This window comes from Chamaea fasciata, unplaced genomic scaffold, assembly GCF_029207755.1.
Source record: "Chamaea fasciata isolate MVZ Bird 193981 ecotype frontalis unplaced genomic scaffold, bChaFas1.0.hap1 SCAF_6, whole genome shotgun sequence".
Classification (NCBI taxonomy): domain Eukaryota; kingdom Metazoa; phylum Chordata; class Aves; order Passeriformes; family Sylviidae; genus Chamaea; species Chamaea fasciata.
In genome coordinates, this window is record NW_027094091.1 from 35,077,975 (window position 1) to 35,102,340 (window position 24,366).

Consider the following 24,366-nt stretch of genomic DNA (forward strand, 5'->3'; position numbering starts at 1 on the left):
CTGAGTCACAAAGTGCACTATGTTCTCCAAGATGCAGTCATATGTCTGTGTAAGTTTTAGTCTCACTCACTAACACCAGTAGGAAAATAGAGGTTTTATCTACATTTTCCTATTGTGCACTATTTCGTATATTTCTTAACCAGGCCCTGATTTCTTTTCAGGTTGAGCAGCATTAATCTTTTCATCATTCTTGGTGTGATTTGAGGGGGTTGTTTATAGTAAACAAAAGTGTGCTTTCTGAAACAGGCTAGTGGACAGAGGGAGTCCAATAGGAAACAGAAACAGGGTCTATTTCTGGGCTGTGGTTATCTTAGAACTTAGGCTAATGACTGCCAGTGATTGAGCAACAGCCTTGGCATTTCAGATTCATTGCCTTGGCAGTAAATGCAGTGGCTGGCTCTGTAGGCAGTCCCTGTCCATGGCAGAGTCAAACCTGCACACATGGGAGAGTCATCTGCCAATGTTACCAGTTCATCATTCCAGGCTAAATCTCTCTAGGTTTCTTCAGGAATTTGGGCGGCTTGATATAACTCACACAAGTGATTGTATTGGTATTTTACAGTTCTAGCGATTTTGTTCTTAGAGGAATAAATACTGATAATTTATAATACATTTTGAAGATGTTTCTTCTTTGCACAGCCTCTCAAAAATGATTTTTCAAAATTCCTGCCACAAGTCAGTATCAGCTCTACCTGCAACCTTGGCTGGCTGGAAGGGACCTGTCAGTGTGCAGTCTTCTAGAGGAAAGGGCAGGTCCTTCAGCAGGAGCTTCAGGACATCTCTGGAAGATGGGTTGGGAGTTATGGAGGGTTATGTGTGTGAACCCAGGGTTGGTGTTGGGTTACTGTTGTTTTTCACCTGTCTCATTCAGGGGTGATAAATGAAAATAAAGGCCATAAATGAAAATTTACTTTAAAGTAAACATTTCTAAATATTTTTAGGCCTAATAGTTTATGGAATGAGAACTTGGACTTTATATCTTACTTATACTATAGTAATTTTTTTACTGTGATTCTCACTGTGTTACTCTCCTTCACTTGTGTAGTACCTTCAAATTAATCTCACCATACATGAAGATTTCCACATTGCTTTTCATATACACCAGCTTCTTTGTGACTTCTTCAGGCACCTTCATGTCTGGTTTAAGTTCAAATAATGCCTATATTCCAGCTACAAAGTTATGTGTATTAAAAATGGACAATGCTAAAATAGAAGTGGAATATGGTAATTAGTGAATTTATTAAATCACATTCCTGATATCAATATCTCAATATTTTGTTCTGTGGACCACATAATTATTTATTAGAGATGTTTACCATTAATAATAGAGCACATTTTTATTGTTTAGAAACCAAGCATTTGAGTCTCTAAGGAGGAAAAACTAATTTCATAGGACATTTGACTTCATTCTGTTCATCATATTTTCTGCTTTGCTCTGTGCATTCCAAACCCTTTCTAATTCATATGGCTTATTCAATAAATGTTATTGTACAGGTTCTTGGGCTGATCGCTCACCTCTGCATGAAGCAGCCAGTCAAGGACGTCTTCTTTCTCTGAAGACTTTATTGTCACAGGTGAAGGCTCTATTTTTACAATTGCTTTCATTTTTAATGTTTTTTAATTTCTCAGCATAGATTATTAATCAGATTTAGTATGCTTTGTTTTGATTTTTTACTTGAATTTTTCAGAGCAATACATATTTAGCAATTTTTCATATATAAGATATAAGCTAGTATTTAAAATATTTCCTCTGTATGTTTTAACCCCCTGCCCCCCTCCAAAAAAAAAAAAAAAAAAAAAGACTCCAAAATTGTGTCTAAATTTATGTCAGTCTTCCCCTCTTGCATGGTATAAATCAATATAGTTTCACTGCTTTAAGCCTTTGGGTAAATAGAGCTAGGAAGACTAAAAAGATACTAGTTAACAGGAAGTATCACTGAAAGATTCTGGGTTTTGCATTGTTGTAATTTAAAAAAAATGCTAATATCAAAAGGAGAGACTGTAAATGCTAGATTTTAATATTACGGTATTGTCCTATTGGCTATTTCAATACTGAAAAATTATCCTACATTTGATGAAAGCAGATAGAGAAAATTGTTAGTCCTTAAGAATCAAACAACATCTACTGCAAAAAATTTAGAAATCTTGGTGATTTTATCAATCCAGTAAAATTCATACCTTTGGATATTTCAGACCCTAGGTCACAGGATGATAGAATCACAAGAGAGTTTAGACTCAAGTCTTTGTGGGATTTTAAAGATCACCAAGAGTGGAGATGCACCATCCTTTCCCTCATCTGTTTCAGCGTTTCACTGCCTCCCAGTTAAATTTTTTTCCACATAGTTACTTGGAATTTTGCCATGTTCTTACTTGGGTCTGTTGCCTTTTGCCCTGTCACTGTGCATCTAAACAGTCTGCATATTTTGTGCCTATTTCTGATTAAAAATAAATGCTCACTGAGGATTAACTTATTGCAAGCTGGGTTTTAAGCCTGTTTGGAGTACTGTAAACTATTCATTCAACAGTAGTGTGAGGAAACAACTCTTAATAGGTTTTGCCTGACTTTTAAATACCATTCACATCTGTTTTAGGGATACAATGTAGACACACTAACGATTGACCAAGTAACTCCGCTCCATGAAGCCTGCCTGGGAGATCATGTAGGATGTGCAAGAATCCTCCTTGAAGCAGGAGCAAATGTAAGGCTTTGGTTTTGTCTTCTTTTATATGAAGTCCAATTTTTACCTTGGCTTAACTGAGAAGGATATATTCCTTGATTTTAATGTAATTAATTACCTTATTGGGTGTGTTCATCTCATCTAATTACAGCTGCCATCGGAATGCTAGCAAATGAGAGTGATGGGCAGCTGCTGAGGCAGTAATGAGTTGGAGCAAATCTGTTAGCAGTATTCCTTATGATATTTCTCTTCTAAAATATGGAATGCATTCCTCTACTTTACTGGGTTCCTCTTGTTTGAGTGGCTTTCAGGAGACTGTTCTTTTAATCTTCAGAATGTCTGCTGTCACACTGCACCTGTGTGCTCCTAAAATTCTTTGGTTTGAGTAGAAAAAAGCCCTGTCTCTTTTCTGTGCTCCTGACATAGGCTGTCTTATCTTTTATCCAAAAATGAAAATGGGACTTACAGATCACTTTCAGTGCAATGTCTGCTGACATCAGAGGTCAAGTGCATAGCTTCCCAGGTCTCTGATCTTTGTAATGGAAATAGTTATTGCTCTTAAATTCAGTTTTCAGAACCATGTGGAATATCTCTGTGTTATTACAGAAAAAGAAAAAAAAGATACATAGATATTTCCAAACTCAATTTCTCCCTACTTCAGCTAGCACAAGGATTCTAAAGATACAAAACTCTAAGACAAAAATTTCATTTCTCCACCTGGTTTATTTTTAGTATTTTTAATTGTTTTGGTGGGTTTGGGGGGTGCATGAAAGAAGATAGGCCAGAGTCCTGGAAGGAGCCTTCTCCTCATACCTGTGTTCCTTCCTTTAGTATTATTAACTCTCACAAAGTTGCCTACTTTGTCTCCTTACTCTCTCACACTGGAAATATTCAGTTGAAGAGTGAGGTGGTCAGGTTGGTATTAGAACAGTAAGCGTATGCTATTAGCTTTGCCTCCATCCTGTGAAGTATCACTTGAACCTGGAGACTAAAACTACAGAAGAAAATGGCAAATAATCCTCAATTCCTGCCAGAGCTGTGGAGAGAAGATCCCTTTATCCTGTTAGTATGCAAAGTGTAAATTTTCTGTATCAGTGAAACAAGCTCAGTGCAATGACTTTTAAAAATTATTTACTGCTCAGATTCCAGTGTATGCTCTTTAGTATTCCAGGTGCATTTATCCAACACAGTTTAACAAGAATAATAGTAAACTAATCCCAACTAAGAAGCATGGTAAGAGGAAGACAGTTTACAGGGACTGGTCAGTTAACTTGTTATCTTAACCAGTACTTTTTTTTTTTCTTAATTTTATTTTATTTTATGGAATTTCTAACTATTTCTTGTTTTAAAATCTACCTTTCTTTCAATTCTTTTTGTAAATAGATTTTATATATTCTAGGTAAATGCTACAACAATTGATGGAATGACACCTTTGTTCAATGCCTGTTCGAGAGGCAGTGCAGCATGTGCTGAGCTCCTGTTACAGTATGGTGCCAAAGCTCAGTGGGAGTCCTGTCTGCCCTCACCAACACATGAAGCAGCCAGCAGAGGTAAGGAATTACCTCCTCAGAAAACATGGAGCAGCTGAGCAATGTCTCTGTCAGGGGGTTAAGAAATGTGTGTGGTTTTGTCCATGAGACAGGATACTGAAGTCGTGCAAACTGTCATGCTTTGTACTGACAGGTCACAGTGAATGTCTGGAGGTTCTGATATCCTGGGGTATAGATGTTGACCAAGATCTTCCTCATTTAGGAACACCTCTGTATGTAGCTTGTGTTTCACAGCAGATCCATTGTATTCGAAAGCTTCTTTATGCAGGTATGTCATGATTTAAATAAAAATATTACTGGTCAGTAAAATAAGCATGTTGTACTCGCCTTTGAAGTCAGCTGTGCTCAGCCAATTGAACTGGAACCCTTGCTTGTAGGGTTCTACCTCAAAGTTTATGCTGATTCATGTTTCCTTATAACTTGCTATATCTTTTATTTTTTGGTGCCACAGTAAGCATAAGAGGAAAAAAGGAAGCAAGACCAGTAAGAATGAATGCTCAGAATTTTCAGCACATACTGCAGCTTTATAAATATTAATTTTCTGTAGGAAAAACAAGGGTAAAACATGAGCTTTGAGAAATTTTATATAGTAATCACTGAGATTTCAATCAAACTATTTTAGCAATGAAGTCCCACTCCCTTTCATTCTTCAGCAAGTTCTGATCTTTTCACTATGCATAGAGGCTGAGTTGTAGAGGAAAGAGGTAAAAGGCATCTGATCCTAAATTTCAGATTATTTATTTAATCAATGGGTAAGAGATGCTGAAGGCTCACTCTGTTTCAGCAAGGTCCAGCAAGGGGACAAAACTGGCATAGCTGAAAGACAATTTGCTGTGTTTCAGGTATTTACTTATAGGGCTTTTGCATCCTGCAGAACAAGGAATTAAAATGTATATCCGAATAATTCAGCCTTGGTATCATTGCACCAGAATAGTTTTTCTAGTTGATTGCATGCTATATATAGAAATTAAGTAGTTAAAGTGTTTCTCATCAACTCCATTTCCTTAGATGATTAATTATCCTATGTCATGATTTTTTATGTTTAAGAACAGCAAAAGTATAATTAGCATATTTTGGGATTCAAATACTACCATACAGAAAAAACAGTAACAGAAGGGCATATTCTACATTTGTTGGTGTCCTGAAGTAGAAAAGGGTATGTAAATTGAGAATATACTACTTATGTGATTGAGAATATACTACTTATTTAATTGAGAATACACTACTTATGTAAATTAATTTTTTCATCTTTTATGAGTTTGTGAGAATGTATTAGAAGTTGAAAAGCAGATAGACAATGAAATAAGCAAGAGAATGGTACTACAGAAGCATGCTCAGATTAACATTAAGAACAGTGAATTATTCAAATTTAGGATCCAATTGCTGGACCTGTGACATTATTAAATTATTTTACTCAAATGGATTATTTGATTTTGCATTATTTAAAATGCAAAAGGTGTTGATTCAGGGAGTAAAGTTGGTTCAGAAGGCATTTTTTGGTCTCACAAGGTCAGTATGAAGAAGGCTGGGTTTTAGATGAACCAACGGCTTCCCTGTAAGGGAAATTCTTCCATACTAGCTAGTTTAGTTTAACTCTTGTATGGATTTTTTTTCTTGATTATGAATGCACTATTGCAAATTAATTTAGTCAATTTTAATTTAAAACATGTTAACAATTACCGATTTTTATAAACGTGTAATAATTAGAGCACAGGGATTGGGAGAATTAATGGTTTGGGGTTTTTTTCTCTATTAGCTTTCCTGACTGTGTGTATCACCTTAATTAAAATTAAAACGAATTTACTGAGTAATAAATAAGGTTGGATGGGATGGGAGTCTGTTTCAAACCCTTTGCCAGCTTCAACATGTGAAAAATTAAAAGGCGTCCAAGATTCCATCTTGAGTTGGTATACTCACAAAAATATACATACAAAACTCCAGTTTAGTGATTTTTTTAAAAGACTTAAATAAGGAAAGTATATTTTTTATGTAGTGAAAATTTTCTTATATGTGTAAAAAGGGTGGGTTTTTTATGATTAGGCAACAGTGATGCTCATGTTACCTGACTGGTACCTGATACCTTTTTATCTGGTTGTACTTAGGTAATACTTAGGTAATAAAACCTAGGATAAAAAAACAAAACCCAAACAAAACACTGATGTGATTAGTTCTAGTTCTATGCAATAAAATTCATAAAGTGGCTAAATGCACTGTGGCATTCCAGGCCAGTGGTGGTTTTTCGTTTGTTTTGTAGCCTCATCTTTCTTACTCAATGGCAAATTTAATTAATCTCTTCTCTCGTCTCTTTATGTGCATCTACCCACCAGGTGCCAACGTGCAGAAAGGAAAGCATTTGCAAACTCCACTCCATGCTGCTGCCCAGCATTCTAGCACAGAGATTGTAAACTTACTCCTTGAATTTGGGGCAGACATAAATGCCAAAAATTCAGATTTTGAGAGGCCTGTTGATTTAGCTGTCCCAAGCAGTTTAGTGGAGAGACTGCTGCTCTTCCACGAAGGTAAGTTTTACATGTTTATATTTGAAACTGCAAATAACTTGTATTATTAAAAAACCAAACCCCCCTAGAAAAACCCCTAACTTAACAGTCCAAACCACCCATGTTATAGAAGGTAACACTGTGATGTATGAAATGCATATATGAGCAGTCAGGTCATTTCCTTTCTAACTATAAACATCTCAGGCCAGAACCCATTGACCAAGCAGCATCAGAATTTATACAACCTGAAAAAGTACCATCATATGTTTATTGGGTGTTTACACAAGTAGACATTAAACCTACATTTTTATTAGTTTTTACAGACCTTTTTAAAAAGAAACAGATTATTTAAATTTTATTTATTTAAACAGATTTAAATAAATTTTATTTATTATTTAAACAGATTATTTAAATTAAAAATATATTTCATTTCGGTGAGCTGTCATAATATTTTTAAATATATATTTTATGTGCATATAAAGCAAATTATTTTGATTGTGGGCAAAAAGCATAAGAAGTTTAATTTTTAAAATTTTCTTTACAAAATTATGAAAAACTGAGAAACAGGAGACTAAAGAGTCTATAGTCCCTTAAACCTCTTAAAGGTCTATCTGCTTTGGAGAGAGAGAATATTCCAAAGGGAACAGGACTTGTTCAGACTGAACTATGTATAATGTAAAAATAAGCCACAAGAGACTGAAACAATTTCAATAACCATGGGAATCTCTTTAGAGGTGAACTGACAAGTAACACTGATTCATGTTTTCCTCCAAAAAAACACTCTGTAGTCTGAATGTTATTAACAAAACCCCTCTAAAATCTATATGTTTTCACAATTTTACCAAGACTAGTAGTGTGTTTAAAAGTTTAGAACAAAGGAAAAAAAAATATATGGCATGAAACAGATATAGGTTTATTGTCCAGAGAAAATAGAAATGTTCATTTTGAAGGAGCGGGGGCAGAGTGATAAAGACATTATGGTTAACTAGTAAGACCACTAAATCTGGTCCAGGATCTCGGGGTATTTTGCCTACTTCTACTTGTTGCAGTGATGCATTGGTAGTGCTGCAGCATGTATGTAACCTGTGCTGTGAATAAAGAACCCAAAACAACAAGTCTTTAAAACAAGTTTTTAAAATTATTGACATCAGATATTTTCCAGGAGCTGGTTTTTAATTTAAAAAAACCTGACTTTGTCTTGCTTTCTTTAGTGTAACTATTATAAAGGTTTAAGCATCCCCAGTCTTTAGCTTTGAGGGCAGAAAGGCAATGAAGGAAAGTGAATGAAGAAAAAGGTCAAATTTGCAAAATGGAACTTTTTTTTGTGTGTTTTTTTTTAGAAATTCCATTATTGTGCAAGACTGTTGTAAAACAAAGTGCTGGCTTTTATAGTGGTACAATTAAACTCCTTTCTTTGTTGTTTGCAGCCACACCATCTTCTCTTTGTCAGCTCTGCCGACTATGTATCCGAAATTACATAGGAAGAGCTAGACTGCATCTTGTTCCACAACTCCAGTTGCCAACAATACTTAAGAATTTCTTACAGTACAGATAACATAATAATTAATTGTTAGAAAGATAAATATAGCGAGTACATTTTCTTCTCTCTGTTTATTGTACGTTTTATCTAAAGAACTGCTGGGCGGAAAAAAAAAGCCTTTTGCATATTGCTTAAAAAAATAGTATCTTTGACACCTGGTGTTGGTAATGTAATAGTAATTGGGAGCCATTCAGCAACTAGTGCCAAGGTGCTAATCCAGCTGAATTGAATAAGTGTGCTGATGATCTGGGACATGACTGTATAACTTTATCTTAACCCTTAATAGCTTTAGTGCTGTAAAAATTTAATTGTTTATGTTTTAAAATCTGTTTGACATGCCTGAACCACAAAGAGTTTTTTCATTATTATTTGTTAAGTTTGTCCATTTGGAGTCAATATTTTATGTATTTTTAAATTTCTGTTGTTCATGTACCTAAAAATACTTGGTAATGGGTGCACTATATGCATTGATAAAAATAAAACAATTAGACGTCAATTCTTTTCCTTTTTCTTTTTCTTTATACAGACAATTCATTAATCACAGTGAGAAACTTCCTTTACTCTTCCTCATTGCCTGTGCTGTGAATTGTAATTAAACTGATGTGCACATAACTTTAGTTTTTTATAGAATTCTGTTTATGGGTACAATTATTAACTTATTTCTCAAAAGCCTTAATGCAGAGATACTTTTGATAGCCTCTTGTAAAACAGAATTATATAGGCAGTTCCCTTATCTTTTCGTAACAATACTGTATCACAAGCACTTAATGGGAATATTAAATAATTACTTGCCTCAGAGAAAGGTGTATGTTAATATGTAGTATCTGTGAGGTTTCTGAAGGCATATAGTGAAGATGTGGATACTGAATCTTCAAGCTGGAGCTCAGGAGGTGAATACAAAGTTTCAAAAATGTCATTTTTCTGTATCAAGATGGGTACCGCTCATGAAAGGACATTACTTCTCTTAATACCTGTTTTGTAAACATTTACCCAGCTCCAAAAATCCTATTGCAAATCCCCAGAATACTCCAGCAGGCATTTTTGTGAAAAGGTATTGTTCAACTCTAGTTAGAGATGGAATGGTGACACCCCCAAGAGATATTAAAATACCCTAAGGCTTTGCTCATGTCCTTGAATTTTTGATGATTGTGATCTGAACAGATGAAAATGCAGAGCTCCTCCTTTCCCTCTTTTCATTTGGTGTTCTTCGAGAACAGATTACTTTCTCAGTGACTGATGCTCAGTTCCTGCAAACCAAAGCATGAGACACCTGAAAACTTGGATTTGCCCTTGGTGATTCACCCTCTTCCATTCCTTTTCAGTGACTACTTTCAGTATTTATGTTTCTACTGGAAAGATGCTAAGTGAGTAACTAACAATAGAGGAAGCATTCACAAAGAGGAATGCTTACTCAGTTGCTAAATTATATACACCTAATAAAAATGTAGCTGTCTTGACACTGTGTTAAATAACCTTATTTTTTTTTCTATTCCCTGCAAAAACTCTTGTCAGGGGTCTTTTTTGGAGTCCTTGGAAAGGAAAGTCAAATGCCAATATGAGGAGCTACTTAGGAGTCCATTATATCCTGAATCTGTACTCGGGTGAGTGTAGTGGGTTTTGTTTTTATCCAGAAGGTAGCAATTTGTGTTTTTAGGTACAACACCATTACTATGTGTTACTTTGACAAACAAGCCAACTTTGAACTGCCAAGCCAACCACAGCACTGGTGAACTTCCCCACACAGAATGAGCTCATTTAGAACCTCACCTTCAGGTGAACACATCACTTTTCAAGTTTGATTCAAAAAAAGTGACAAAAAAAGCTCTCATGTTCTATACACCTATATCAGTTTGGAGCAAACATGGCTATTCTACAAAACACCTGTTCAGAACAAAACTAGATAATGTTTAAAAGTTCTGCTGAGAGTCATACCAGCGTGCAAGCAATCTCATTGAAAATAGGCGTGTTCATGCTCTTGCGGTATGTGCAATATCTATTCCCACCATTGCCCCTGATCCCTGCTACCATCTAAAGAGCAAACAAGACCATCTTCGTATTTTACAGGTATTTGGAACTATTTTTTTCAGTAATTATGCAGAATAGAAGACTAGTCAGAAGAAACTGGCTTGTGGTAATACCATTACTTTGATCTCAGGCAAGAGGCACTTTTCAACATAAACTTCCACCTTGTGCTAACAGATAATTATGTGAAAATTGAGTTCATTTTGGCAAGCTGAGGTGAGTTGGATGGGGCATTGCTTCTGTTACTGTGTGACAGGGACAAACAAAATAGGGAATGGATGTGGTTGGCCTGGCAGGACTATGCACTGGAACAGGTCTCTGGCAGATCAGCTCATGCTACTGCCACATACCAAAAACACAGAGCAATGAAATACCTGGTGTTAGTGCTTGGTAAAATCCCTTCCAAAAATGATCCCTTGTTTAGCCAGAAATAAAAGGAAAGAGGTTTGTTACTGTTCTCACACTGTGAGGTCCCTATTCCAATGTGGCTCTGATGAGTTGAATTCTTAGTATGAAATAAATGTTAAGTAATATATTTAAGTATTAGGAACCAGGATCTAAAGCAAATGTTGACCCAGATCAGAAAGAGGATGTTAAAGACTATTACAATAAAGCTGTTATTAAATGAATTGTTATACCAGTTAAAAAGTGTTTGAAGGCATTTTCAGGAAAAAGGAAAAAGAAAAGAAAAAAAAGTAGTGTAATATTCAGTTCTGGGAAGAAATCCAACAGTGAAATCCTGTAGGTTTGCTGAAAGTATTCCAGAGACCCACAGGAGATACTGAAGTGGTGGGTGAGGAAGCCCATGGAATACAAGGTTCTCCTTGTGTTTCTCCTGGGCGTGTCCTGGGGTTGCTGCTGCCATGGCCAGTGCAGCATCACTGGCCCAGCCTGGCGGGAGCTCCACACAGGGTGGAACAAACAGGGCAGTATTCCAGCCCACATCATGGGCTTAAAGTGCTAAATCTCCTATCTCACACTGCAGCTGCCAGTGAAGCTGCCTCTGAAGCTTATAAACATGTCAGTACTGTTGGACAGATTATTTCCATAGAACAATGGATTTGGTTTCACCGGGTTATGTTGAACATAGCTGAGATTTAATAGTAATTGGAAAGCACTAGCTGTGTAGCTTCATTTTTTTTTTTTGCATTTAAATGGAAATATGACTTTTATAGAGGAGTCAAACAGTCCTTTGAAGACAAAGTATTCTTTAATATTAAGGGGGAGATATCTGTATTTGATTTGCTGTACTAGACAATGAAGCTACATATTAACAAACAGTCTGAAATTATTTTTGAAAATGATGAACCAGTTGACAGTTGCAACCACAGCTGTAACAGCAGACACAATTACAACCTTTTCTGCATATTCACTCACCACTGTACAAACAACTTTAAGGAAAATGCAGCCTCATGTTATTCACAATGACTGTTACCTGAGGGATCCCCAATATAAAAAGTGCCCTTTGACTTAATTTTTGTATTTTAGTAAGGTAAGAATTCTTAACCTTCACTCTGTAATCTAGAGGGACTAGATTTGCCCAAGATTCCATGTTAAGGCACAATTCATCTGCAACACATTGATACAGTTATACTACATATTTAAGATATTTAAACTGTGAAATATTAGTAAAAATCCTTATGACACAACAAAAGATTTTAAATATAGTAGAATGGCGGTTGAGTCAATGCTTCAGATCCCAATCATCAGTCATGGGGCTGCATGTTCAGTTCTCACTTTTGCTCTCCACCTCTTTATCAACAACTTTTACATACCAGGTTGTACAATTTATGTGCTAAAAAACAGATAGTCTTTCATTTGACAGAAGCAAGATCAGATACTGACTGATGGAAAATTCTTTCAAAAACTATGAATTTTGACTTCTGCAACCGAATTCTTCTTCTGCAAGCTCCATGGAGTAAACAAAAGAAAGACATTTTCAAAGAATACTTGCAGGAAGTAAAAGATTTGGTTCCAGCACCCAAGTACGTACAAAAATGGGTGTTTTAGGGTACAAAACAGCTGTGTTCCCTCTGCCCAATATATTCTTACACCAGAAACCCTGTAATAATACTCTAGAACATTGCCAGAGTGAAATTTTACCATTTTAAAGAAGGAGGGAAAAAAACAACCTAGGATTTTCTTTTATTTCTAAGCTCCATCCCACCTTTCCAGCATGGTGGCATTGTTATTTCTGTAGTTAAATAAGGGCAAGGCTTATCTCTATATTGAGAACTGTTTGATAGGATATGCTAAATACAGACCTGATACTATTTTCAGTTTTATAACAGTTGCCATAGAAATAGTTCTGCCAATTTTTAATTGCAACCTCTTTACATTTCATGTAACTATCAGGAATTTAAATAATTGTTTAAAATTTCTTTTAAAGCAGCAGCAAAAAATGTAAGAACAGATAAAGTAGATTTCTGCTTATAGGCCATCAATTAAGCTAATAAAGACTATTATAAACCAAGGTATCTTTTCTACAGGTGAGCAATTCTGATTATAAGAATTATTAATAAGAATAATGAGTATAATATTTGCCTTATCATTAAATTCCATACTATCCAGAGTTTTAAATTTTAAATATTTTTAGTATTCTATTGCCATAACTGTTTTTCCATTTGAGCACAGATTTAGTAAATAAAAATATATATGCATGAGTATTTACTTTTCATCTGTCATACTATATGCATGTTTGTAACTAATACAAAATGTAAAAAGAAAACAAGCATTTTAAATGTACATAGCATAGTTAAATAACTTCAATAAATATGCTATTTGTTCGTTACAAAGCCTCTGTTAAAAAAAAAAAAAAAGTTTATAAAGAGTTTTAGCCTCTGGTGAAAGTGTAATGGGGAATGTTGCCAAATATGATCCTATTAGAAAATAGAATTTTATAATCTATATAATATAAATAAATAGATAATAAATAGATAATCTAAACAAAACATAAGTGACCTTTTATTTGTACTGCTATTTAAGCACAATACCAAGTGGATGAAAAAACCCATCTATTCTTTAAATTTTACTTTTGTTATAGAACCATGTGTGTCAAAATTAGTTCAAATTAAAAAGGGGGACAATGTGAAACAGCCAAAATATTCCAGCCATTCTAAAAACAGGCTGCAGTTGCTGTCAATAGCGTCATTCTATTATTATATGTTTGGAAGAGTGTTTATGGATTTCACAGTTTGTCATCTATATTTTGCTAATGTGTAAATAGTTGCTTTCCTTACAAAGCATCTGTTCACACAGAGTTGACAAAACTAATTGTCTGACGACAATATTCTTCCTAAAAAAAATGACATGGCTATATATGAAATTAGGACTTTTTCTTTGGATTATCAAATAACTTTTTTCTTTGGATTCTCAACAAACATTTGTATAGAAATTCTTTTGTTCTTGTTTTACAATTTTCAAAGTTCAAGTAACTGACCTTCATGAGGAATCAACTACCACCTTTCTGTCCATTGACAATCAAGGTTAAATAAGCATTAACCCCCAGACTGTTATTTTAAGCACTATAAAGTAGAGAAAACACCTCATCAAAATGGGTTAAGTCGTATTCCTGTTCCTAATGGTGAAAAAGGATTCACTTTGGCCCACATCAAAGCATCATTCAGTGAAATAGCAGATTTTCCATCTTCAAGGAAGAACACAGGACCCTGTATAGCAAAAATGTTTGGGAAGGGGAAGAAAAAGAAATCATAGCTGTATTGTGTTAAGGCCACAACAGAAAGCATATTTTATCTGAGAAGAGCATAAAAACCTTGTTTTGATCTATCCATTATGTTCATACAGAAATTTTTCCTCACTCACTTAAAACTCTAATAAAAGCTACGCATTATGAATTGATGGCACTTATGTTCCCAAATCTGTCAACCCAACCTTTCACAATATTTAAATTTTTAGTTTTAGGTGTTTTATTGTTATTTTATATATGCTTGTCAATTATCCCCAAGTTAAATTTAGCTTGAATTAGAAACTAAGGTAACAATAATTTTTCTTCAGAATACTGTCCATATTTCATCACACCTGTCATTATTTCTGCTGATTTGTGCTTTTTCCTATCCACAAAAAACCTCTGATATAATGCCTCCATGGCTTGTTTGAAAACAGTGTCTACATGCAGTCTACAGAATACTTTGAAATATTCACTATGGAAAGGACAAAATACTCATTCATGTGATGGAAAAAGAACTATTTGCTAATTAATTTGACAAAATCTGCTCTCAAAGCTGCAGTTCAGTTTCAGTGCTTTCTTAAAGAGTTATGCTCTCCAAACTTGCTACGTAAAACTTGTAAACCCACACAAGTAGGCTGCTCTACTTTAATATTAGCTGATTTTGATTGTGGAGCTGATCTGCATGCCTAAAGCCATGACTCCTAATGTATGCTAATCCAGAAACAAGGATCCTGCAGATGACAAGCTGGTGACACCATATTTGCTTTTCTTGTTGAATGCATTGTAACAGTGGCAGCTTAACATGGCTGTTGGCAGATGTTGAGAGTACAGCCATAGGTAGAGAACACTGATCTAATCTGGAAGTGTTGAGTGCAAGATTTTTTTAGATTAATGGTGATGATTTGAGAATTTTGTTTACCTCAAAAATTCCACTAGCATTTTGTAAACTCCAGTTTTTGTCACAAAACTATCCATCCCCCTTAGTCCCTAAACCACCCTGTTGCTCTTTGGGCTGACATCTTACACTGGACAGGGGAAACAGACTCAGCATCACCTAGGAAAGTAAATTCACACTGAGGCATTTTCTGGAGTCAGGAGCAGTGTTTTCAGGATCTTTCAATTTTCTCTTTCTTAAAAGAACAAGATATACTAAAGAGGTGTTTTAAGGACTGAAGTGGATTAGTCATAAAACTCAATGGGAGTGATGAATAAATATATTTGAATATTTAGTATTCTAATATCTGGATTTAATTAGTCATGAATTCCAAGTTTTATAGTATGCATTTCCACAGTGATAAAAACCAAAACCAGAAAAATGGTAGCATGCAGTTGAAGACAAATAATTTCCTGTCTTTTATTCAAGCTGTGGTGAGGGAGTAGCCAATAAGATACATGCACTTATTGGACAATTCTCTATATAGCCTTTCCTATATAGCAGATGTTACTGCCTGTCACCTTTAATTCTGCTCCTGTGATAACAGGGTAAACCTTTTACCAGCCAAATGGTGGGAGGGACCTTTGGTTTATGGCAACCTCACAAGTAGTCAATGCCATCAACAAGAAAGAACACTTCAGCTCTCTGAAACCATACCTGGATCTTTAACCCAGTCAAACAAGAGGTATGAACATCTGAATGACTAGGAAGATTTGATCCAGTGACACAGTCTGGCCCAACCATTCCTTTCAGAGGCTCCTCCTGAATTCGTGATAGGAGTACTGAATACAGCGCTCTCTGTGATTCAGAGGGCGGGGTGCATGGCAGCTCATCTGTAGGCCTAGGAACATAAAAGAAATTGGGTTTTCAACTTTGCTTCCTAATTTGTGTTAGAAATTAAGATCTGCAAAGCAGTGACATTCAGACTTTAAAAAGGGAATAAATATACAACTAAACAGTTACTACTAGTCTCATTCATGGTAATTTTATTTTTCCACCTACTTGTTTGATTGTGTGCAAGCTCTCCATGCATCTAATTCCTCAGAAAGCTGTTCAATTTTCAAAGGTACAGATACTTCCCGTCTTTTTAAAAGCTGACTGAAAAGGAATACAAGTAGTTAAAGTCCAAACTAAACCTAATAATGACTATTTTCTTAGAAGCAAAACATGATAGACAGTAATAAAGTAAAACTTTATCTGACTGGATATGGAATAACTATGGAAATAAATTAATCCTTCAAAATATACACTATATTAAACTTTAGTAACACTCATACTAGATATAAAAGTATAGCTTTTGATTTAAATTTTATCTTAGTTATCCCTATTTACACCTTATTGAATTTGCTTCATTTTTTTTTAATTTGAGTCCACTCTATATTTCAAGGCTATATGTGTTTTTATTTCTTTATATTGTCAACTTTACTAAAATTAAGGATCCATTTTGCCTACATACACCACATATGGTAAAAAATGCAGCTAGAGAAATATGGTTCAACACATACTTTGGGACAGCCTTGTTTCACTTACAGAAAACAAGTTTCAAAGCCCCTGCAGTGGGTGCATTTTTTATTCATCAAAATATAATACAGGGGGGCAGTTACTACCTGACCTAATTCAGCCATCTTTCATTTGTGTTGGGATACATTAAAACTGTCCTGCTAAAGCATGTAAATTGTCCACCTGAAGCAGGTAAATGTCCAGTTTAAGATGGGCTGGAAATTAAAAATCTATGAATCCTGAAGATATTGGGCAATCCAAGAAGAAAACTTTGAGTTGTATTGTTCTGTAGTTCTTTATATCCCAGGATAACGGAACGCTTTACAGCCAAAAGTATCACAAAATGAGTCTCAGAGACTGCTTGTTACTAGTCTAATAATATCCATATCAGAATAGCCCTTCTGTAAAAGGTTGTATTTCATCTTGTTATTTTTTTAGGTTCAGAAAAGAAAAAAAATACCCAACAAAAAAATGCTCCTTTTCCCTTTTCCCAGTCATCTCACCAAGTTTCAGACATGAGGATAGCTAAGAAGAAAGACATTTTAATCTTTTTGGGATGGGATGTGAAGAGGTAGGGTCAATGTATGGAATATGTCATAATAAGGACTGAGATTACTCAGAGTTAATGAAAACACCGTATTACCTTGTATACTCATACAGTGCAGGTACAATGCTCTTGTACTGTCTTCTGATAGCAAGTAAAGCACCAACATAACCACACAAAATCAGCAACTCATTCCGAAATCTATAAATGAACACGTATCAATCATGAAAAACAACAAGCATTTGGAAAAACATTAAACAAATTCATATTCTTGTTAAAATTTTAAAACCTAATTTATCCATCCATGTTTTGTGGAGAATATATATTTGCAGATTATGCTTACTTTCTGTGTCATGGACTTGCTAAAACAGACTCCATCTGCTTCATATTGATCTCCATTATTAAATTTGAAATGGCATGTACAACAGAATTTTTAAGCACAATCATGTAGAGTTAGAAAAACAACATCACTCAGACTTTTTAATGTGATAGAACTCCAAACGTAAATAAAACTGCCCCAAATACTAGTGTTGATTTCAGTTTCACCAAATTTCCCCAGCTTTTTTCTCCTTTTCATTCTTCATACGTATATTTGCGTAGGCACCTAGGCCTAGTTTCAACCATCCATCATAAAGGTGAATCAGAGCTATCCAGCCATTTTAGAGTTAATTCTGACAGTGGCAGCCCAACCTTCCTTAACATTTTGACATAAAAGCCCAGAGGATTTGTGATACCACTTCAGGAAACTGAAACCAGAGCTGATCAAAGTGAAGCTCTTCCCGTAAGACCAACATTGATTCACACATTGTAAATACTCCACAGAGAAAGAAGCAATAAAATATATAATTTTTTTTTTTTCTTGCTAAAACCTTCAAAATCTGGGAGAGTCCACATTCTATTCTTCAGACCGGAAACAAGCATGCTTGCTGGAATTTTTTTTGTGCCCTTCTTCTGTTAAACAAAAAAGTGATACTAATAGTGTGCACCTATATATATACAATCTGAAAGATTCCTTTAAGGAAAGTTCCACTTTTCTAAGTCAGGAAAATATACTCACTCACTACACTTAGGCAACATTAACTGTTCAGTCCGTATGTAACTCAGAAGATCAAGATATGGAAAGACTGAATCTAAAGTCCAATCTGAGCCACAAAGCTGTTCTGTTGAAATATAAAAATATCTCATGAGGCAAGTTATACAAATGACTTCTGCTTTAAAATTGTCATTAATCTTAGTACATACCTTTCACATACTGAATGCCAACAGGGAGAGCCTTTTCAGGTTCTGTGCTTAACAGATAGTACTTTATTGTTTCAAATACATCCCCATCTGCCTGAATTGTCTCTGCCAGTTGCATACATTCTTCCACATCAGGAAGATTACACTGGAAAACAAACATTTTGCCAGAAAATTACTGAAAGGTTCAAACACTTCTCTAAGAGGCAGAGAAATACTGATGTTTGTACATAACAATAAGATTCTCTCTGAAGGAGTCTTTGGAAGACATACCTGCATATAATGGGCATTAAGGAAGTCATATAGACCAGACAAACACTGGAAAAGGTTCTGTAACTTTAAGTTAAGCAGTACCATTAGCAATTTTCATTGCTAATGTTTTTGTGAAGTTTTACTGCTGTTTAATAAATGTGTGGTCTGAGTTGCAACCTAAGGGAGTAAAACCAAAGCAGACCCTTCTGCTGCTGAAGAGGAAAAGGGGCATTTATGGACACAATAGGCATAAGATGTAAAACAGTTCAGACTACAGAAAGCTGATCTGCCAAAACATGATTAGGCTGCACATATCTGCCTAATATAAATCATACTGGCAGGTAATTCTGAAGATCATAAGCGACTTCAGAAAGTAAATGTGTGTCAGGGAGAGTCCACAAAGGGCAGAAATAAAGAACTATATTTATTGTAGAATACTGAAAATAAAGTCAACAAAGACTAATAGAGACAAAAAGGATATGTTATATATAAGACTGTAGAGACAAATTCATCCTGTGGTTTTATATGGCCTTATGTTTCTGAAATTAGTAAATAAATCAATACAAAAACTTATTAGATTCAGGTAAATTCTTTTACGTTGTACCTTTTCATGCAGGTCATTTATTTCTGCTATGCATCCAGGATAAAAAGCACACAGTTTTACTAACTGCAGTTTATTATCAGGAATCATCATAAGAAGATCAACTGCTAAATCCCTGCACAAACAAAAGATGACATGTAGTTATTCTTGATGGTTTGTAATAGAAGGAACTATTTTCTCTTTTACATTCCTTTTATAAAGAAGAGTTTACTGAAAAAATACTATTTCCAGAGAAGTGCAGAAGCAACCTCAGTCTCGAAGATTATTTTTGTTTAATAAATGAGGCTTATTATTCATCTTATTGGAAAAGCCATTCATTACTTTCTGTTGCTTTAGTTGGTTGAATTAAACAGCTGTGCAATTCTTAAGCATCAGAACCATCTCAAAGTGAAATGGAAGAATATGTGAGCAGGGATGGGAAAGGAGAGTAGCAACCCTCAAATCTGAGAAAAGAAAAAATGGTAATGTGGTTCTGTGTCATGAAACCATCATCAAAATTCCAGGCTTCTAAAGCTTCATGACATAGGACATCTCTTGGTCATCCGGAATAGCTTGGTGCTCATGTGACATTGAAATAGAGAGATTATATGGGAAAAGAATGTGATACATATTTTCATCCTCCTAAAAGGAAAACTGTTTTAGCAAACTGACATTTCTTACATTTTACTAAACTTGTTTACCATTTGTTACCCTATCCTTAACACAACAAACAGTTGAAGGGAACGTGTAACATTAGGAAATTATTTGGAAATTGTTCTATTTAAGTTTAATAGCTGGTTATTCTGTGACTCTTTTTATTCATGAAGACATCATCTCTCCTGTGAACCTCATGACTGACTTGTCCCTGTGTAAGGCAAAAAACCCTACTGATTTCCTCTGGATTTTCAGAATGTGGTCCTTAACTTAAAAATGTTCAAGTAAGCTATTATCCAATATTTGCAACTGCTTTCTATCTCACTTAGAGATAGATAACTAGGACACTTAGAGAAATTTGAAAAGCTTATGACTTTATGAAGGGAAAAAATAAGCTTAAACTTTCTCCAAAGAAGCAAAATACCTGTATCCAAGTGATGGGAAGCTAAAAGGAAGACATTGAAAACAAAATTTTGCATTATTTTACAGATAAAATATCTGATAGAAAATAACTAAACTACAGCAGCAAATCTAAGGGTCAGGGCAACTGACTTCAGCAACAACAAAAAAATAGCTTTCTATTTTATGCCTTTTGATAACCTAAAGAAACTCATGCCAAAAGTTCTTTAGAGAATCTGTGATACTATTACTGTGCAATAGCCACTTTTCCAAACTTTCTTTCACAATCTAGGATATTTTTAGGATAATTCTTAAGCTATTTTCAAGATCACTAACTCATATGTATTAACCTTCATAAGCAATTTAAATGTTTTTTAAGTAATTAGAAATTGTCAAAAAAGTGAAATCCAGTATTTCTTTGAAAAAAAGTAATTCAAAGAAGTCCTCTATAATAGCCTACAAATTTTGCTACCTGAAATGATTTTTGAGAATCAAACTGAAAGCACTATTGAGTATAAAGATCAAAAATGAGGTGGCTGAGTCTGCATATGCAGAATTCAGTATGTCAGGTAAAATATGACTTTTTGAATAGTAGAAAGTTGCTTTTGACAGTATTTGGGTGTTAAATACAAATAAAAATGTGTCCTTAAACACTCACACATTTTCTCAAGGCTCTAGATTTGGGAAAGTGCATGAATGTTTAGTTTTAAATTAATTTTTGGCTTGATTTTGTATTTTGGCGAATTTCTAAAAACAACCAACCAAAACGCAAGAAACATTCCACCAGCAACTGATTTCTCTGTTAGCCTATCAGGGTCCTTTTGGTATTCCTTTAGGTGTCTAGAATTAAGTGCTTTGCTACAGTGAAATGTTGCCAGCTGATGGATACCCCTAAGCATAACAACCAGTAAAAAAAAGGGAGCTCTTCAAATATCAGAGACCCTTGAACTCCAGCTTCCCTATCCATGATCTCAGGAATGCAGTTAATCATGGGGGTTATGTTGTGTGAAAATCTCTTTATTACAAAACAAAGAGATTAATGAATCTCTGATCTCTTCCTACAGAATATAAAAAATATGCTGTCATGGCTGAAAATCAGAGTCCAGGACTGCAGGATGTTCAGTATAGTGTGTGAAACCCATTGAAAAATCCAGATGTATACTTGGGCTATATGCAGTATACTACTTTAAAATTTTATCATCTATACTCATGTACACCTCAGTGTACACAGGCTGAAAGTTTACAGAAGCTTTATGGACATAAACATAAATGCCATACCATTATAAGCATTAATTACAGCCCTGAGATCAGAACAAGCTTTTGTTATGGACCTGGAAAAAATGGACACTGTTTTTCTTAACTCCACATCCAGTGCTTCCTATTGGAAGCTACATAAAATCATGCTTTGCAATGAAGGCAGGGAGATCAAAGAAGGAGCTTCAGACACTTTAGAAGCTGCAGATGGAGTTGCCAAAAAGCTCTATTAAGACTGGTGCAATGCAGACATGTTAAACCATTGCAAAATGAAAGCAGCAAGTCACCAGTTTCGTATTTTATCTTTTTCTACAATGCTTCATTGTCTAATGAAAGCTAAATGTTCTGTAGAGAGGAGTTCCACTGTGTTTCTCTCAAGCTGCCTCTAGATACATTAGCAAATAGTAACTGTAGAAGAAAAAATGATCTTAACTGTTTAAGTACGCATTTTCTATGAAATGTTAATTACAAACCAGTTATACAGCTGCCAAATACACTTTAGGAAGGTTTTCCGCTTTTTAATTGTTAGATAAAAAACAAGAAGTTATATTCTTCAAAGTAAAACCACTACAATGAGGAAAAGAAAATTTACCACAATATGCAAGAGAGAATTCTTGAGAGAATTCTTACTTCTGCAGAATTAAATGGTAATTCTGTTTTATCCTTAAATCTTTACAGGAATCTTGTGTTCCTAACACCAATAGAAGATAATTCCTCAGACTCATAGTTTTATATTTTTCAACTGAGTACTTAAAAATCACCTCACACATCCTACTTGAGCTGGTCCTTTTGACTTTTTAACTAAATTCCAGCCTTACTTTTTTTGAAGCTGTTCTTTTTACTCAGTACAAACTAGGACTTCATAAGCTACCTATTGCCCAAGTAGCTAGGGTTCTTTTTCAGTGGGTCTCATACTCTGACAATGACTCCTCTCTCATTTACAATGCATACAGAATGTATTTTGAGATTAAAGCAGAACATTTGCATGCCCTGTACTTCAAAGGTCTAATATAGCAATTCTTATCCAAGCAGCAATTTTTTTTCTCCCTCCCATGGTGATTTGATCTCTACAAAAGTTTCACAATGAAACACCTTGATTGTTTTGTCAGGGAGAAAATTAAAAACACCCCTTTGGATTAAGAAATTCTTACCATGTTATTACTGCCATACATTTTCTTGCTAGTAATTCTAGGGCATAATGTGTTGCTTGTGCTGCACTTTCTCCCAAGACAGTACCCACACTGATTGCCAGCTCCAGTTCATTTCCGCGGATCAGGTTTGCCATGGCAAGCTTGCTCAATGAAAAAATTATATCATTAAGGGACATGAGCAATTTGGGGCATTCATCATGTTGAGCATATGACATTCACTTATGAGGCTTTTTACAGAAGGACAATATATGCAATAATTAAACTCAATTATACATATATTGGGTCTCTTGAATGAGACCCAAATAATTGTGCACCATGTGTTAATGAGTTTTTAAACAACCAAATAGATTTCCTTTAGCAGAATCTTCCTTTATTCAACTGGAGAGGTCACATAAATACAATAACTAAAAAAAATACATCTAATCTTAAGGACACAAGCATTCAGAGTGTATATTTCCCCCTCCCTTTCAATGAAAGGAGACTCAAAAACTCAAGAAAACAGGAAGGATTGTCCTGTTCTTACTGTCTCTGAGTAATCATAGTTACCGATAGGCATAGTAGAATGTCAAACCCTATTAGACTACATGACAACCTGAAATATGCCTATTTAGAAATATAAGCATTAACTGATTCTCAATTTCTCTCAGAATAGCTCATTGAGATGGAATTATATTAATTATATTTATTTTGTATTGAGGGTTTTGTTTTTATCCTATTTACTTCTTCATTTAGACTGCAAATTCTTCAAGGTGGATGATTGCATCTTCTTTAGCACAGTAACTTCTAGTTCTGCCTGGGTATTTTGAGTCACCATAAACAGTAATGCTTAGATGTATATTTCTAAAGTACTTAAGCATATTATATTGTCTAAAATAACAAGATATTGTAAATAAAATTCAGCAGCAACATCCTACTTTCTGTTCATGAGAGAAACCTTGAATTTAATAGAATCAAGGGAGTTTTGCTATTAACTTTAATACTGTAACTATCCAACTCTGCATAAATAAAAAAAAATCAAATGCCAAATACCATTTTAGAATGTAATACATACATTTTAAAACTTGTGGAGATGTAAAAAGGAAGTCACTATTGGCTTTTTCATCATTAAAGAAAAAAAAAATTACCTCTATATTTTCAACAGCCAGATGACAACATGCTGCAAGCACTGCATGGCCATCCTGGAAATACCAATCTGCCAGTTCTTCACTGACCTTCTGCAGCAGACTGCAAGAACAAAAAATTAATTCTGCAAGGTCACTTTAAAGTTGGAGTTCCTTGGGTCTTAATTTATGCAAAATTCACCACATCTGTTTCTGTACCCTAAAAGTTGCTATATTTGGCTCACAGATAATGACACTACTAGCTTGAAAAATGCAATTTGTTTGTGCTTCATCCACTACTTTTCTTGGTGCATGCTGAGGTGGGTCAGTTTCCCAAAGTCTGCATCAGTAGAAATGTCTCTTCAGATTGACAGAGGAAATATCAAATATTTGAATATTCAATCTGTACCTGTAAACTCTGACCAGTATTTCTCTAATTGCTCAAAAACTGCTCATGTAAATGAGCAAAATGTAAATGTAAAACAGCCGCCAAACTACACCTATAACTTGATAGTGTAATTCAGGTTTTTGAGTGCTGTTCTAGGTAAGGTGAGGTGCATATTTGGGTTTTTTTTATTGGTATGGACAGTGAGAATCATTGAATCATAAAATGGAAGGGACCTTAAAGACCATTCTGTTCCAAGACTCCTTGCCACGGGCAGGGACACCTTCCCCTACACTGGGTTACTCAGAGCCCCATCCAACCTGACCTTGAACACTTCCAGAATTGGAGCATCCTCAGCTTCTCTGGGCAACCTGTTCCACTGCCTCATCACTCTGACAGTA

At 34.9% G+C, this 24,366-nt stretch overlaps 2 protein-coding genes across 8 annotated transcripts in view; one reads left to right on the forward strand and one right to left on the reverse strand.

Annotated features, from left to right (window-relative positions):
* The window catches only part of ASB5 (ankyrin repeat and SOCS box containing 5), a 41,353-nt gene extending 32,475 nt beyond the window's left edge, over positions 1-8,878 (forward strand). For all 7 annotated transcript variants that reach the window (XM_066185941.1, XM_066185944.1, XM_066185939.1 and 4 more), the window contains 6 exons: positions 1,495-1,574; positions 2,592-2,699; positions 4,078-4,228; positions 4,362-4,496; positions 6,556-6,747; positions 8,154-8,878. In XM_066185941.1, the coding sequence (XP_066042038.1) occupies positions 1,495-1,574; positions 2,592-2,699; positions 4,078-4,228; positions 4,362-4,496; positions 6,556-6,747; positions 8,154-8,281 (794 nt within the window). In that variant the 3' untranslated portion in view covers positions 8,282-8,878. The remainder of the gene's footprint in view (positions 1-1,494; positions 1,575-2,591; positions 2,700-4,077; positions 4,229-4,361; positions 4,497-6,555; positions 6,748-8,153) is intronic.
* A 2,488-nt stretch (positions 8,879-11,366) lies between these two features.
* Positions 11,367-24,366, reverse strand: part of WDR17 (WD repeat domain 17) — a 46,525-nt gene continuing 33,525 nt past the window's right edge. Inside the window, exons 21-29 of the mRNA XM_066185946.1 lie at positions 23,605-23,704; positions 22,481-22,620; positions 19,047-19,158; positions 18,197-18,338; positions 18,012-18,114; positions 17,054-17,155; positions 15,913-16,008; positions 15,568-15,751; positions 11,367-13,956 (exon numbers count right to left, since the gene is read on the reverse strand). Coding sequence (XP_066042043.1) covers positions 13,837-13,956; positions 15,568-15,751; positions 15,913-16,008; positions 17,054-17,155; positions 18,012-18,114; positions 18,197-18,338; positions 19,047-19,158; positions 22,481-22,620; positions 23,605-23,704 — 1,099 coding nt within the window. The 3' untranslated portion in view covers positions 11,367-13,836. The remainder of the gene's footprint in view (positions 13,957-15,567; positions 15,752-15,912; positions 16,009-17,053; positions 17,156-18,011; positions 18,115-18,196; positions 18,339-19,046; positions 19,159-22,480; positions 22,621-23,604; positions 23,705-24,366) is intronic.